The sequence below is a fragment of the Colletotrichum chrysophilum genome (genome assembly GCF_026319265.1).
Source record: "Colletotrichum chrysophilum strain AFK26 chromosome Unknown scaffold_82, whole genome shotgun sequence".
NCBI classification, from domain to species: domain Eukaryota; kingdom Fungi; phylum Ascomycota; class Sordariomycetes; order Glomerellales; family Glomerellaceae; genus Colletotrichum; species Colletotrichum chrysophilum.
Genome location: NW_026517369.1, coordinates 137,147 through 153,290, shown reverse-complemented (window position 1 = coordinate 153,290; position 16,144 = coordinate 137,147). Strand labels below are relative to the sequence as shown.

Here is a 16,144-nt window from a genome sequence, read left to right as displayed (position 1 = left end):
CTCCTTTCTGAAAAGAATGGGTTTTGGCACATCATGATTAGAGTTCTGTCCAAATCAACACGTGAAGCAAAATGCGAAGCCAGATGACTTTCCTACAGTTCTCCTATAACGCAGGAATCATCCGACGAGGATGATAGACGACGATGGAGCTGGGTACTTGAGAAGGTATATTCGACCACGACACAGGGGTGAGCCTACATCTACTTCTCACACTCACAGCTGTGTAAGGATAACCATCGCGAAGACTATGACTACAACACGTTGCAATACCAAGCACGCGTCCCTGAGGCGAACAGGTCTCCTCGAAGGCGCAAGCATGATACCACATACTCATCTTACATTGTCTGCCCAGCGGTACATTGACGATTGATGTTTCACGCACAAATCGACCTATTTATCTCAACCAAAGCATTAGTCTCAAAACCTCGGGTATTATTTTGTCTATTCCATGTATTCCCATTTTGCAAAACATTACACATTCCAAGGGCAAACCTACGCCCTGAGCTTCTGCTTCGCCCTCTTCCTCTTTCCTCCAACCTCCCTCCCCTCTTCCAGCTCCAACAACGCCTCTCGCTTCTTCTCGCTCACAACCTTGAGCGCGTCGCGCAGCACGCGGGTCTCCAGGTTGACGCCCTCCTCCTTCCACGCCTCCATCTGCCGCCCGACGCGGCCCTCGATCGCCAGCACCAGCTCGACGTCGCGCTGGCCGACAAAGGTGACGGCCTCGCCCTTGCGGCCCGCACGCGCCGTACGACCGACGCGGTGGATGTAGTCGTCCGGGTTGCGGGGGATGTCGTAGTTGACGACGAGGGCGACCTCGGGGATGTCGAGACCACGGGAGGCGACGTCGGTGGCGACGAGGATGCGCGCGGCGGCTGCGCGGAAGCGGCCGAGGTTGTCGACGCGCTGGCGCTGGGGCAGGCCGGAGTGCAGCGACGTCACGCGGTGCTCGAGCAGGCGGAGGAGGTGGTGGAGGTAGTCGGCCGTGGAGGTGCGGTTGCAGAAGATGATGATGGACTTGTCGGCGTTGCCGTCCGTGAGGAGGAAGGTGTGCAGGTAGTGCTCGCGGTGGGTGACGGGGACCTGCAGGTGCATCTGCGAGAGCGTCGCGGGGATGGCGAGGGACTGGGTGTCGACCTCGCAGACGAAGACGGGCTGCTTGCCGGGCTTGATGGGCATGTCCTTCAGGGCGCGGACTTCGGGGGTGATGGTGGCGGTGAAGAGGAGGGTCTGGCGCTGCGACGAGGGCGGCAAGACGGACAGGCACTCCTCGACGTCGGGGATCATGCTGCCGGGGCCGGTGGCGTCGAGGAGGCGGTCCGCTTCGTCGAGCACAACGTACTTGACGCGCCGTAGACCGCAGATGGTGTCCTCTCCCGATGTCCTGATGTGGTCGGCGAGACGGCCGGGGGTCGCGATGACGACGTGGGGTCGCTGCGCCAGAGCAATCGCCTGAGGGCGCATGTCTGAGCCACCCGTGATGAGGATGGCCTTCAAGCTCTGCGGCGCAGAGATGGCCTTGAACTGCTCAAAGATCTGCAGGGCAAGCTCGCGCGTCGGCGTCAAGACGACAGCGAAGATGGCTGTGGGATCCTCTGCCCATTTCTGGAGGATAGGCACCGCGAACGCGACCGTTTTACCGGAACCTGTCCTGCTGCCACCGATACAGTCCCTGCCCTTCAAGATCTCTGGTATACAGCCCTTCTGAATGCCCGTCGGCCGCTTGATGGCCATGTTGGCCAACGATTGGACCAGCCATGGGCGCACGTTGAGGGACGAGAATGATGTGTTGGGGTCTGTCGGCGCAGTGATTGCGTTTTGCGACGGCGCGGGAAGGACGGTCTTTGGTGCTTGTTCGGGGACTGCGGCGCGTTTGAATCGCGAAGGGGCCTGGATGGTAGAAACAACAGCCTTGAGCTCTTCCTCGTCATCATCGTCGTCTTCATCGATGATTTCGGCAGCTGGCGGCTCGGTCCTCCGTCTCTTGCGGGAGCCGGGGCTGTCAAGGTAGTCGGACTCGGATTCGGCGCCGGAGGAGTTGGCGGACGAGGAAGCCGGATCCTCGTCGTCGGCCGCGGGGCCCGGCCGTCGGGGAGCTGCGGAAGACGGCATTTGAGGTGATTGATCACAAATATGTCGGCTTCGACAGCAACCTGAGACGTTATGCAGCTTGTTCGCGGTGGACGGTGGTGACGGGTGGACGGCGGCGCTGCACCAGCGTATGAGAATTTTCCTTCAGGGTCCCTCCAAAATTTTTGGACTGACGGAGCCAGAGCCAAAAAGCTTGGGCGGATTCAGAACGTTGCCAGCTGCCGGGATTGGGTGGGCAGGCGGGGTGATGCAGGGGCTTAGCGTGGAAGAACCCAATGGGAAGCCAGCAACTGCCCCGCATTGACCGGGTAGACGCGCGCTTGGGGAAACGAGCCACTGAAGCCGGATGAGAAGTGATCACCAGCCACTCACAGGGCGCCAAAAGCGTTGCAACGAAGTCTTCGACCACTCAGACGCCCACCTCAGAGGGTAGGTTTGCAGCGACGAGCGACTGTCATCTGTTGGTTGCAGATTTCATCTGGAGCTGCAATGCCTCTGGCCCCCCGGGTTGCAACCTGTGCGTTACGCGACGGCGCCGCATGGATCGACCTGACATGATGAGTCGAGGCAAGGCCTTTCCACAATGCGGTGCAGTCCTTTTGGCGTCATGTGTGAGCTAGCAGGCTACCTACAAATGTTGGACGGCCAGGCACAAATACTTTGCTGGCAACCCCAGGGCTGAGGCTGATGACAGCATAGCGTTGCTTCCCGTCCAGGGATGCCGCCAGCTCGACTTCATTTTCCGCCCTATGTGCTTGGCAGACTCCAGGTACCCGTTCCTGGACACTGTGTGCTTATGCCCCCAGACCCCGTGCATAGCATGAGCCTCGGACATGGACGACTCGGCCGCCGCCGCGGCGCCCATGATCGCATTGGCGTCTTTGAAGCCAGGTGAGAGTGAGGCACGTACCCTACCCGGCAGTGCGTTAGGTGTGTGTGTGTGTGTGTGTGTGTGTGTGATGCTGGTGGAGAGGATTGACGAGGCATGTAAAGCAGAAAGGAATCGGGTGTCGATCACTGACGTCTCGGGGCGCACCTACTGCTGCCCAAACCGTGTAAGCGCTTGTCCAATAGGGAATCTCGAGGAACATTGTCGTTTCTCGTATCAAGCGAGTGCACCTTGGTGTACCGTCTGACTGTCGGTGAGTTTGAGCTCTCATCTGGGTCCCGGTACAGCGGATTCGACAGATGGATGATGTGATGTGACGGCCACGGCAACGCCTTGCCATCACCCAAGACGGACTGCGAAGCCGTGTGGTAAGGCAGACAACTCAAAGAACGGAGATTCAGATTCAGGCATCAGCAAATCCCCGAACCAGGCAACCTGTGCAGCTTGATCGCCGAACAGCGGTGCACCATGTACGTGTCCTGGACAGGGCTTCATAAAATCGGGCCTTCGTCCGAAGGTTGTCGGGATCCAGCTGCGATGCGGTGAGGAAAATGAGTTGCGCGGCGTCCAAACACCGCAGACACGCCGCCGCCGCCGCCTACCGTGTTGGCCGCGTTGGGTAAGAAAAAAGGCAGAAAAAAAAAGAGAAGACGATAAAAATTTGTGGTGTTTCGGACCCCAAAGGATTCCTTGTCCCTCCCGTCCGTATCTGGCTCCCCCTCCATCTCGGGGCCCCCTCCTATTCGTGCCGCAGGACCGGTGGAGAGGATGTTGGCGCGGTGGTGCTGCAGACGGTCTGCATCCTCCATCGGTCGCGTCTATGACTCTCTGCAATCAGCTTACTGGAACCTGCCCAGAAGGATGGATTGCTGTGCCGATGGTCTGTAGTGTTGGGTCGCAATGGCAGTCACAATTCCTGAATGATTTGGAATGGAAACACGGCAGCAGCCAGTGCAAGAACACGGAGGGTAGAAGGCTTGCCAACACAGGTGCCGAGGGGAGCTCCGTGTGGTGCCCCATCCTGTCCCCTTCTCCTTGCCGTCCCTCCCTCCATGTCCACGCCGTTTGTGTCTCTCTCAGTCCCCTCACCTCGTCTACCGCCGCCGGAGATGCCCCATTTTCCAGACAAAACGACATTGTCAACTGGCTAATGCGAGTTTCATCGACACGCTCTGGACCACAATGGCAATTCTGTGGATGGAGATTGGCTGCCGAAAGCCCGCATTAATTTGGACCCCAATCCCGTCTTGGTTTATCGGTAGCAAGCAGGCAGGCACTGTGCAGTAGTCAAAAGGTTTCCCGGTTGTTAATTAGTGTATGCGCGAGCGAGTGCGTCGTGTGAGAGTGTGACGGGAGTGATTGTGATTGATGGCTGGCTGCCAACAATTTGTCTGGCTAATTATCGAGGGGCGGCGAGGAGGGGCCTGATAGCCAATCCAGCTGACAATGCTCAAGAGGGTAAAGCCATCGTCCGACGACGTCTGCTTTGATTGAACAGGCGGGATATCCATATTGTCCTGTCGATCGACACCCCATGGCCTCTGCTTCGACTAAAGAGTCTTGATGCATCGGGGGCGGCCCCCGCTTGGTGCAGCAGACACAGGCGAGAGCCAGGGCGGGATGCAGGACGCAAGACGCAAAGGACAGCAGCTCAAGACTGCTTGACGACGGACGACAGTCGTCAGCGACATGGGAGGCAGGCTCGAGGGCACAAGCAGCGAGCTTTGGGTGCAGGGCAGGGCATCGAATGGCAGCCCAAGACACAGACGACACACCACCAACTGCAGGACAACCCCTGTCGTCTCTCTCACGCCCCCATGCTGGTTGATGCATCGCAAGTGCCCTCCCAAATCTCGTCGCCCGAGAGCTGCGTGTTACTGGCCAGACTCGGGGTCACTGTGCACCCAGAGCCAGCCTTGGATGAAATGGGCGACTCACCACACAGGCGATGAGTGAACATGACACTAAGCTTTGTTGGCGAGGTGGCTGCGTTGCGGTGGTTTCGATCAACAGGTACCTGACGCGTCTCGAGGCGAGAAGTTGAGGCAAGGAAAGTCAATGTACTGGATGACTGTTGACTTGAGTCGGAACAGCGGCATTGCTTTTGTTGTCTCGTTTTCGTTTTTCCGCCGCAGAGCTGCTGTTCTCTCCCGGCAGGACGTTATGCGTACAGACATATCCGTGGGTGGATTGTTTCCGGTAGACCTGCTCCTGTTGGCTCGTCAGGTCAGGCTGTCCTGTCCAGGTCTCATATGTCGTCCTCTTGGACCAGCACGGCGATTTCGGTCCATGCTTCAAGGTCGATGCCGTTCCTGAAAATACCAAGGTGGGAATGGCAAAACCTCAGACGACTCAACGCAAGGGACTCCGTAATGTGGCGCGCGTAATCGTCCCGTATGGCACACTTTGGAGAGAAAAAGAGACAAGAAAATTCAATGACCAAGCGCGGTCCTCTTCTGATTCCAAGCTTCATCCTTTTACTCGTCGCTCTGGTGCCGGTTGACTTTGGGTTCGTGCTCTCGAGGCGACGGCAGGTACAGCCCAAGTGACCTGAACCTGGCTAAGGTAGGTAGGTACCTTAAGGTATTGATGTAAGGCGCAATAAAGGCAATGGAAGAGCCCTTGGCAGGGTGATGGAAGGCCCCGACGGGATGCTCGAACTCTGTAATAGCAGCTAGAGCATGACGGACGTAGGTGCAGATGGGATGAATACCCAAGGATGATTAAGGTACACCTTTCTTGGGCAATTACGTGTGTTGTGTTGCGTTGCGCGCGGTGCAGCATTCAGCATTCACACAACCGCAGCAGGGCATTGTCATCTCAGGCAGGCTTCCTGGTGTCGTCGATTGGAACTTGGCCTTGGAATTAGCGCCCAAGCTCAAGTACCTCGTCCCTCGTCCCGCCCGCCCCCCGCCTTTTTTCACCCACTTGAATCCCACTCTCAGGCGCTCCCAAAGACTGCGACCTTGGACCTTGGTCTCGCCACAACTCGTCGGGTCCCTCTGGAGTCTGTCTGGTCTGGTCTGGTCCCCCCTCCCCTCCTCCCCGTCGGTCGGTCCCTGTCGTCCTGCTTCGGCCTGCTTGCTGCTGGTCCCTCACCAAGTCCCTCCAAGGAAAAGAAACCCCCTCTTCCAGACCCCAGTCCCAATACCAGACGTCGGGCCTGAAGACCATAGAAACCGCGTACGCATCCACGGCCGACTGCATTTCTTCCACCCTCTCACCACCTTCCAAGGCCAGCTCCAACACTGTCCGTTCCGATTTCCGACCTCGACCATTATTATTACGGTGGGCAGATACCGAGACCTACCTCCATTTCAGCCTTGATCCGTCCCGAGGCGACGCCTAGCGGGAAACGCACGCTGCTTATCGTATCGCCCTTTTGGTCGTCAAAGTCGTCGTCGTTTCTTCCTTGCATGTTTCCCGTCTTCCACTCGCTCCGACACCCATATTCACGAAACCGCCTAAACGGCCGACCTCGACGGGTACTAACGCATTTTGCCCTGAGCCAGAGGAACCACCCGTCCGCGAATCCCATTGTCTAGCCCCAACTGCTACGTCAGCTTTTCCTCCCACAATCCCTCGAGCACGCTACCTTAGCTCTCGTCTTTCCGCCCGTGCCCTGTGCCGCAGCGACCACACTTCGACCTACATCCAACTACGTCGTCGGGTTGCTTGGCTTCGGCCCTTTTGCGACTTTGTGGAATCCTCTTGTGTATAACCCTCCCCAGCTTCAACAACAACCATCTTCTGGCCGCCCCAACATCACATCGCCGTAATGGCCGACCAAAACTCTTCACAACCACAGACCATGGACCCTCCTCAGCAGGTAAGCTTCTCGCCAGCATCCATCTCACCAACCCTCGACATTCACGCTGACTGACACCACGCAGGCTCCAATCCCTTCTCCCCTCTCTACGCCCGGATCCGTCCCAATGATGAACTCTCCCGTTCCTCTTCTTCGTCCTGCCATCCCCGGATCGAGGCCCGGCGGCGGCGCCCGCACACCGAGACTCGGTCTTGCGATCCCACCTTCGCCAAATGCAAAGCCCGTCGGCGGCACTGCGCCCCAACCCGTAAACTCTCGACCTCCTCTACCGACCCTTCACCTTGCAACCCCCATGGGCAGCCAGACAACCCCCTATGAGCAGCCCCAAAGGCCAGTCGGGGTGGGCCAGTCAGCCAGCGGTGGCAGCGAGAGCAGCGCGGCCCACTCTAGGTCAGGAAGCTTCGGCCCTCTGGATGGCAGGGCCAGCAACCCCACCTCGGCCGGATCTCAGTACTCGGCATTGTCGTTTGCCTCACAGTATGGTTTCGGTGCGCCACCGAGGGGAACGCCCGACCCGTCGTCTGCTGTTGGCTCCATATACTCGGAAAGAAGCGACGGCGGCGTGGGCATGGAAAGAGATGGTAGCTTACAAGGTCTGGAGGGCTTTGACAAGCTCTCTCTGGAGCGCGGCAGGACGTTGGATGTTGAGGAACTCGACGCAGATGGGTGGAGGGTCGCAAGCTTGGAGAAGAGAATCGAAGAACTCGACTCTCTCGGCGAGGGTGCCGGTGGTGCCGTCACAAAAGCCAAGCTGAAAGGCGGCAAGACCATCTTCGCCCTGAAGGTGCGTAGATATGGACACCACACTTGAACTAGACTGACACTCGCAGATCATCACCACGAATCCCGATCCCGACGTTAAGAAGCAGATCGTGAGAGAGCTCGGTTTCAACAAGGAGTGCGCGTCGGAGCACATTTGCAGGTACTACGGCGCTTTCGAAGACAACACTACTGGCACCATCTCGATTGCCATGGAGTTCTGCGAGGGTGGCTCTCTCGACAGCATCTACAAGGAGGTCAAGAAGCTTGGAGGTCGCACAGGCGAGAAGGTGCTCGGCAAGATCTCCGAGGGTGTCCTGCGCGGTCTGACGTACCTGCACGGCATGCGCATCATTCACCGAGATATCAAGCCTTCCAACATCTTGCTATGCAGGAACGGAGACGTCAAGCTGTGCGATTTCGGTGTTTCAGGAGACTTTGGAACAAAGGGCGAGGCAAACACCTTCATCGGTACAAGTTACTACATGGCCCCGGAGCGAATCACTGGCCAATCATACACCATCACATCCGACGTCTGGTCGACCGGCGTCACCCTCTTGGAGGTGGCACAACATCGCTTCCCCTTCCCCGCCGACGGCACCGAGATGCAGCCTCGCGCCGGCCTTATCGATCTTCTTACGTACATTGTGCGGCAGCCCATCCCCAAGCTCAAGGACGAGCCGGATGCCAACATCTTTTGGAGTGACAACTTCAAGTACTTCATCGAGTGCTGGTGAGTATACCTCGAGAAACATTTGAGCCATGACTAACACCTTGAAGCCTAGAGAAGGAGTCTACCCGGAGAGCAAGCCCTTGGAGAATGCTTGAGCATCCCTGGATGGTCGAAATGCGGTCGAAGCGTGTCAACATGGCCAAATACCTCGCGCAGGTATGGGGCTGGGAGACCAAGTAGGCTTCGTTCAGAAGCGACCGAGTCGGCAATGCGTGTTTCGGTGCACTCACCATTGCCGAATTTGCATATGTGTCTGGATCTTTACACTCGACTGCGTTGCTCGTTGGTCTACAGAGGCACACGAAAGCAACGCGTATTGAGTTAAACTGCAACAATCAGAGGCGAGACGAGCCGTTAACGGCAGCCACAACAAGGAATTTAACATCACACCGAACCTAGAAATCCAGCGATCCACCAGCAAGAGAAGGGGCAGATTTTTCACCATTAGTAAACACGGCACGGCACAGGACTGCCGATGTCACCGCCTTTGAGGGAACAGGGCTATTTGGACACGAGTCGTGGTATCCGAGACGGTCGGGAGGAGCGGGGATATCTTCGCACCAGACTGTTGTGTATTGGGTGGTTGTCAGCATGGCATTGTTATCATGACACTGGAGCGATGGCATGTTAAGTATGATACAATTGAGAAAAAGTACACAAATGAATTTTTCAACATTTTCCTTGGCCACGGAACGGGGGGAGTCTGGTCATTTTTGCAAAGGCTAGGGCGTTGTACATATCTTATTTCACCCAACAAATCTCTTCAGGGGTATCTAGTCTACGGCACGGTTAGATGCAAAGTGGGATTGATGAAAGGCCTCTTGAAACGTTTCCTCCAGTGCTCTCTTTCATGACTTTGCAGGGGCTGTCATGACCTCGGACTCGTCGACGCCCATCAGCTCACGCAGGGCGACTGTCGCGTAGGCGCTCTTGGGGAGCTGGAACGTCACCACAACGGCCGTCTTTTGGACCGCCGCCGGTTCCGGCTCGGCTGCCGCGGCATCCGTCTCCTGGGCCTGCGCCGGCTTGTCTTCAGCCTCGGGCTTCTCCTCGGGCTGAGCAGCCGCAGCATCCTCCATCGTCTCGTCGGGCTTCACCTCGGTGTCTTCGTCGGTCTTGGCCTTCTTGTTCGCCTGCTCGTCGTCCCCATCGGTGCGGCCGCGCTTCTTGGACGAGGGCGGCTGCTTGGCGCGGATGCGGTCCATGTCCGTGGGATGCATCTGCTCGTTGTCATCCGTGTAGGCGCGCACCTCGAAGCGGGGCTCCGCGAGGAAGCGCGCGGTAAGCTTGCGGTAGGCGCCCGGCAGGCTGAACTCGCGGTGGCGGCGGATCATCTTCTCCGGGTCGAGGTCGCCGTTCTCCTTCATGAAGGTCTTGTAGAAGTCGCCCAGCGCGTTGGTCGGGTAGAGCACGGCGTGGCCCGGGGACGGGAGGATCACGTCGTGGATGGTGTAGCGGCCCGAGGCGGCCTCCTCGGCGGTCAGCGCACGGGCGTCGGCGGTGTCGTCGTCAGCCTCTTCCTCGGCGGTCGCGTCGGCCTGGGGCTTCGCGTCGGCGAAAACGAGGTCGCCCTCGACGACCTTGTCGCCGTACAGGCGCCAGCGGTGGCTGGCAGCGTGGTTCCAGACGTAGGACTGGTAGGCGTGGAGGTACATGCTGCGCAAGCCGCGGGTGATGCTCGTCAGAGCGCCGATGAAGTCCCGGCGGGAGGTGGCGCGGCCGAGGTGGCGGATGACGCTGGCCTCGGCGTTGAAGCGGCGCGGGAGGATCTTCATGGCGTCCTCCTCGGAGCCGCCCTGGCGGAAGAGCATGCAGGCGTGGTGGCGGTTGAAGTCGTCGCGCTGGTGGCCCTCCGCGGGGACCTCGCCGCCGGCGGCGCGCTTGGCGATGTCCTCGTCGTAGGAGATGATGGCGTTGATGGCGGACTCGAAGTCTTCCTGGAGGATCATGCGGCCGACCTCGTGCGTGCCGACGGCGTGCGTGCCGAAGCGCTGGTGGCCAAAGTAGTTGATCCAGCCGCGGGAGTGCATGCTCTCCATGGCGGCCTTGACCGAGGCCTCGATCTTGGACTGGCGCTCGTCGTGGGGGAGGTCGGGGGACCCGGCGACGGCGCAGTCCTTGAGGGCGATGACGAACTCGTTGCCGGTGTGCGCGCCGAGGTGGATGGGCGTGGTGGCGTAGACGTAGTCGCCGGTGGTGACGCCCTTGAGGCGCGAGTTTGCGCGCATGAGGTTGTCGGCGCGGACGTGGCGGACGGAGCACCGCTGTGTCGTCGCGGCGCGGCGGTCCTTGGTGCCGGCGGTGCCGATGGACTGCGGCTTGACGCGCAGGGCGCGCGCGATCTGGTTCGTCGCCTCCATGGTGTCGCGGTTCTCCTTGTAGAGCGTGAAGTGCAGGTACTCGCCCTCACCTGGGGCCTTGACCTTGGGCTCCTGTTTCTTCTTCTGCTGGGGGCCTCCGCGCACGCCCCTGCCTTTGCCCCTCGGCGGGGAGATCTTGGCGACGATGGCGCCGGTTGGGTCGGTTGTTGTGTCGATGACGGAGTTGAAGATGCGGCGGACGGCCTGGTGGAGCTGCGAGCGCTGGTCCTTGTCGTCCATTGCGGGTGAGGTGGCGGCCTCGACCTTTGCGTTCTTGTCGGCGGAGATGGTCTGGAACATTGCGACGAGCTGCTTGGCGAAGTCCTCATTTGTGAGGGAGGTGAGGGTGGCGATGTCCTCGGGAGAGATCTCGGGGATCGTTGGCGCTGGGGCTTCGCTGTTTTCGCCGTTCTCGGGCTGTGGTTCGGGCTTCACTTCCTCCTGCTTCTCCTCTGCGGCCGGCGGCGGAGGGGTGGGCTCCTTGGGGGGCTGCGGGAGCCGTGTTTCTGTGAGATGGAGGACGGAGCCATCTTTGTTGATCTCGTAGACTTGAAAGTCGGTGTATCTGGGCTTGGTTAGTGACGGGTGAGTTTAGAGGTTGGGATTGCGCACCTCTTGCGCATGTCGCCGGTCCAAGCAGTCATGCTCGGGGCGATGCGCTCTGTGATGCCGAGAGACGCATCGAGGCGTGTGCCGTTAGCACGGCGCGTTTCGGTCGCCATATTGATGTTATGATACCAAACAAGATTTGCGATGTAATTGCAAGCAATTTCACTTGTATCTCGATAAAAGTAAGTGAATTGGGCTTGTAAGAGTTGAGATGTCTGATGGAAAGCGTCGCGGGGCCAACAGGCATATTTTCAGGAATTGCCGGCAGAAACTGGCGAGTATGAATGAAATGGCAGGCGGTGTGCGATGATTCCGCCGATCTTGGTTAAAAGAAGAAAGCGGTGAAGCGAATCTCATTGAGCCACTTTTCATATGAGATCCCACGTCTCACTAAATCTCATCGCAATGTTTTAATTCAAGGTACTTTTCATTTTCGTTTAATGCCATTACTCAATCCGCCTTCAGATTCAAAATCTCAATCGCGTTTCCGCCCATGATAGCCTTCGCTTGCTCACTTCCTTCACCGACAGCAGCTGCCACAGCATCCGCGTTCATGCTCACGCTCTCCCACTCACCCTGCTCATCAGTCGTCAACGGAGGGAAGAAGGGGTGATCTGTACCAAACATGAGCCTGTCGGCTCCGCTCGCGTCGATGGCCGCCTTCAATCCAACTTCGGAGTAGATGACTGCATCGAGGTAGATCTGCTCCTTGAGCACGTCCCAGATCTTCCGACGGCCCTTGCCGACCTTGCCCTCGCGCACCAGCTGTCCGTCGTGCAGGATGCAACTCTCAATTCTGCCGGCGAGGAAAGGCAGTGTGCCGCCGCTGTGAGCAAGCAGCATACGCAAGTCGCGCACCTCATCGAAGACGCCCGCGAGATACATGCGCGCCACGGCGATGGTGGTTTCCATGGGGAAGCCCAGCGCCAGGGGCAGGACATGGCCGTACTCGTTGCTCGCCCTCGGGCCCCAAACATCGTTGGGCAGGCCATAGTGCGGGTGCAAGAAAATGGTCAGACCGGCGGCGGCAATGGCCTTGAAGATGGGCAGCAGGTTTGGGTCATCGAGGCCCTTGCCCAGTCCAGACGTGCCTAGGATGATACCACGGCAGTACTTGACCCCCTTGACGTGGTTGATGGCTTCGAGGATCGTCTCGAGCGACGCGGTCAGGGGAAGGGCAGCGAAGAAGAACAGACGCCCGGGATGCGCAGCGCACATGCGGTCAAACTCCTCGTTGACATCCCGCGCCATGGGGCCGGACTCCGAGGCGTCGATAAAGTCCAGCCATGGGTTCGCCAGGGAAACGACCGAGATGTCGATCTTGTGTGTGTCCATGAAGTGCACCTTCTGCTCCAGCGAGGCATAGTGAGAGGTCAGCGGCCGGCCCGGGGGCTTTGCCGTGGCATCCTTGGTGGCTTCGTCGAGGGCCTGCTGCTCCGAGGCGAGGAGGATAAGGCGCGGATCGGGGTCCTGCGGAAACCGGCGGACAACAGGAATGGTGGTTCGAGACTCGAGAATCTTGATGTACGACGGGGGGTACATGTGCGTGTGGATGTCGACCACCCTCATCGGTGTTGAAGAGGCCATTCTGTCTTTTTTTCGCCAGATGCTCAAAGATGTTTGAATTCTTTGTTGTTTGGTGAGGTGCGGGGTATGAAGGGAGCGCCTTGGATGTGTTCTGTGCTTGATGTGAGTCTTGGGCTGGAAGATTGAAGATGCGACGTTGGAGGTTGCCGACTTACAAATGGTCGAGGCTCAATCGCGAGTCGTGAAGGTTCTCAGCTAACACGCAATTGCAGGAAAGAGAAAAAGACACAACGTCGAGTCTTTGAGACGAGTATTTCTCAAGCGCTGAGTATTCTCGTGTTCCTGAGTTAAGTACCAGCTACCCGAGGGCTATGTCTTTACAGGAAGGTGATGAAGTTGCATCCGAAATGCACGTCTCCGCATCAAGTCGCCCACCCCACACGCGGGCGTCTTGCTCCAACTGCGCTGGCTGCCGATTGTCCTACCCCGCCGTTATCTTCGCCGGTCCTTTGCGCCGCGCCGGCCTTATCTTTCCTTCGTCTTTTTGGCGGGGTAACGCCACTCTGTTTTATTGTCTTACACGTTGGTATTATGAGCACAGCGTAGGAGGTCTCCGATGGCCTTGGTCGTGCGACTCGCCCGGTTCGAGCCGACCTATGACCCCTCAGGGATTTGTATGGCTTACTGCTTCCTCCGTCACCTCTTTGCCGGGATCAGCAAGGGGCTTTGGCCTGCTGGACTGATTAGATGCCCGGGCTGAGGTCAATGCCGGCCATGTGGTTGGTAGCCTGAACTCGCACTTTCACAAGGGTCCTGTTGTATTACCAGACGAATATAAGTCACTCAAATGCCCTACCGCACGGATCTCGCTCGTGAACCTTATCGCGACGCCGTGGAATCTTCTACGTCTCAGTCCGAGTAATGGTATCTGATACACTTGACCACTGACATCTCATCAACTGTTTGCAATCTCGCGGTGCTCATTCTCATTCTCAGCTGTTCATAGCTAAATCGCAATGGCGGCCACCGCGGTAGACAAGGAGGGCCTCTTCATTCCCGTGAGTTCGCCAAGCATCTCCGACTTCACTTCTCACTCACACACCCCAGCTCATCGACTTCTCCGCCTTCCTCAGCGGCGATAACGCAAAGCGCACCGAGACCGCCAAGCAGATCCTCGACGGTTTCCAAAACGCCGGCTTCATCTACCTCAAGAATGTCCCCATCAGCCAGGAGCTCCGCGCTGCCACCTTTGCCAAGTCGGCCGACTTCTTCGCCCAGGACGACGATGCAAAGACCGCCGTCGGCTGGACCACGCCCGAGGCCAACCGCGGGTACTCTGCCCCCGGCCGCGAGAAGGTCAGCCAGTTCATGGACGCCGCCTCGGTCGGCAAGGAGCGTGCCGGCAACCCAGACCTGAAGGAGAGCTACGAGATTGGCCGCGAAGGTGAGCCCACGCACCCGAACCAGTGGCCCGTGGAGAAGGCGGGCAGCCCCGTGGACGGATTCAAGGCCCAGATGCTTGACTTCTTTGGGCAGTGCAAGAACCTCCACGTAGAGGTCATGCGCGCCATTGCCGTTGGCATGGGCATCGATGAGCACTACTTTGACGGGTTTACGGATGTCGGCGATAACACGCTTCGTCTGCTGCACTACCCGTCAGTCAACCCTGAAGTTTTCAAGATCAACCCCGGCCAGGTTCGTGCCGGAGCTCACAGCGATTATGGCTCCATCACCCTGCTCTTCCAGGACGACCGGGGCGGTCTGCAGGTGAAGAGCCCCAGCGGCCAGTTTGTGGATGCCACGCCCATCCCCGGAACGGTGGTCGTCAACGCGGGTGACTTGTTGGCGAGATGGAGCAACGACACAATCAAGAGCACGATCCACCGTGTCGTCGAGCCCCCAAGGAAGCCGGAAGATGGATCCGAGTACCCTCCGCGGTACAGCATTGCGTGAGTCAGATGACCAAGGAAAGTGAATGAGATGCTAACGATGAGAAGCTACTTTTGCAACCCTAACTTCAAGAGCCACATTGAGGCCATTCCGGGTACTTACGCAACAGAAGCGGAGAAGAAGTACGAGGGTATCAACAGCGGGCAGTACCTTGTGCAGAGACTGGCTGCCACGTACTAGGAACCTTGGTGTTTTCATTAGCGATTTACTAAAAGCGAATTGATCGTGTTTACCAAGGGTGATCTGCAGGTCAATTGACTAATATTGTTTTCTACCGAAGAAGGATCAAAGTTGTATGCCAAAAACATGATTGAGACTGATCCGAAGCATACTTAGAGATGATCAATCATGGTTTACTGTACTTCCGATCGCTCGTGCTTTGACTTTGCTCGGTCATGTTTTGTACATCATCCTAGTCAGTTACACGCTGATAAAGCATTGTGGTTCTCTGCCTAAGTCTGTATAACTCGGGTGGCTCTTCGGGCGTGGGCTCATCTAGTTTTGGCCACCATTTCCGTCAATAGGCTATATAATGACATAACCAGGAGAAGTATAGACACATTCAATGCAAATACACGGGAACGCAGCCAAGTCTTGACCAGCCGTTCCCTCCAAGGCGTACCAAGAGTCCTAGGTCTTTGACCCCAGATGGAGATCGAGAGTAGATGAAGGCCTAGCAATGCAGTATTGTCCTCGCCAAGCCGATAGCAGCGAATGAAGATGAACACGTTGATAAACGTGAAACAAACTACAAACGCCAGGTCCAAAGGCCAGTAACGAAATGCGACTTCGTACTCAGATGTATCCACGTTCGACACATGGATGGCGTGTGCGGCATGTCGAGCTTTGAGGCGTATTGCAAAGTAAGAGAGACTAGATCCGGCCAGCACAGCAATTTCTGCTTTGCTGACCGTACTGCTGAGCAATGCCCAAGAGAGAATCGTAATGGGGACGAAATAGAATTCTCGCCAACTAAACATGCAACTTTCGTAGACGTAACTGCTTGCAGCGTCCGCATTCATCCCGGCCCCAGCAAAAAGTCCTTGTGAGGGTGCTCTGAAGATCCGATTTTGGATTGGCAAACATGATGGATAAGAGGAGGAGATCGTGACAATGAACATTTCGTGCTTCAGGAACGCATCGCGTCTCACTGTGACACTCCGAGGTCCATCCGGGCACACAACCAAGTCGCCTGCTTTGGATGTATCGAAGTTCTGTGACATGTCTTCGAGAGACTGGTCCTTTTTCTTGGCGACAATGTGACAGACGAAAGGTGGTGGAACCATAGTATGCGAGAATATTGCGCGGATCAAGGTCCGCCGCTCGAGGACGACAACGAACCCATCATCTTCACCGTCGTCCTTTGAGTAGTGCAAGAGAATGCGTTTCCAAGTCTG

At 57.6% G+C, this 16,144-nt stretch overlaps 5 protein-coding genes across 5 annotated transcripts; 2 read left to right on the top strand and 3 right to left on the bottom strand.

Annotated features, from left to right (window-relative positions):
* Positions 1-492: 492 nt before the first annotated feature.
* DBP8 (putative RNA helicase) lies at positions 493-2,112 on the bottom strand (the record flags this gene model as incomplete). The annotated part of the gene is made up of 1 exon (XM_053181710.1): positions 493-2,112. One exon carries the CDS (start codon positions 2,110-2,112, stop codon positions 493-495), a length of 1,620 nt encoding a protein of 539 aa, XP_053034358.1.
* Positions 2,113-6,758: 4,646 nt separating this feature from the next.
* Positions 6,759-8,481, top strand: COL26b_008966 (uncharacterized protein; the record flags this gene model as incomplete). Its single annotated transcript, XM_053181709.1, has 4 exons — positions 6,759-6,809; positions 6,874-7,593; positions 7,640-8,301; positions 8,349-8,481. The coding sequence occupies 4 exons, from the start codon at positions 6,759-6,761 to the stop codon at positions 8,479-8,481; spliced, it is 1,566 nt and encodes a 521-aa protein (XP_053034357.1).
* Positions 8,482-9,149: 668 nt separating this feature from the next.
* COL26b_008965 (uncharacterized protein) lies at positions 9,150-11,383 on the bottom strand (the record flags this gene model as incomplete). The annotated part of the gene is made up of 2 exons (XM_053181708.1): positions 9,150-11,226; positions 11,274-11,383. 2 exons carry the CDS (start codon positions 11,381-11,383, stop codon positions 9,150-9,152), a joined length of 2,187 nt encoding a protein of 728 aa, XP_053034356.1.
* A 337-nt stretch (positions 11,384-11,720) lies between these two features.
* On the bottom strand, positions 11,721-12,857 carry COL26b_008964 (uncharacterized protein; the record flags this gene model as incomplete). The annotated part of the gene is made up of 1 exon (XM_053181707.1): positions 11,721-12,857. One exon carries the CDS (start codon positions 12,855-12,857, stop codon positions 11,721-11,723), a length of 1,137 nt encoding a protein of 378 aa, XP_053034355.1.
* A 956-nt stretch (positions 12,858-13,813) lies between these two features.
* Positions 13,814-14,927, top strand: COL26b_008963 (uncharacterized protein; the record flags this gene model as incomplete). The annotated part of the gene is made up of 3 exons (XM_053181706.1): positions 13,814-13,855; positions 13,905-14,746; positions 14,795-14,927. 3 exons carry the CDS (start codon positions 13,814-13,816, stop codon positions 14,925-14,927), a joined length of 1,017 nt encoding a protein of 338 aa, XP_053034354.1.
* Positions 14,928-16,144: the final 1,217 nt, after the last annotated feature.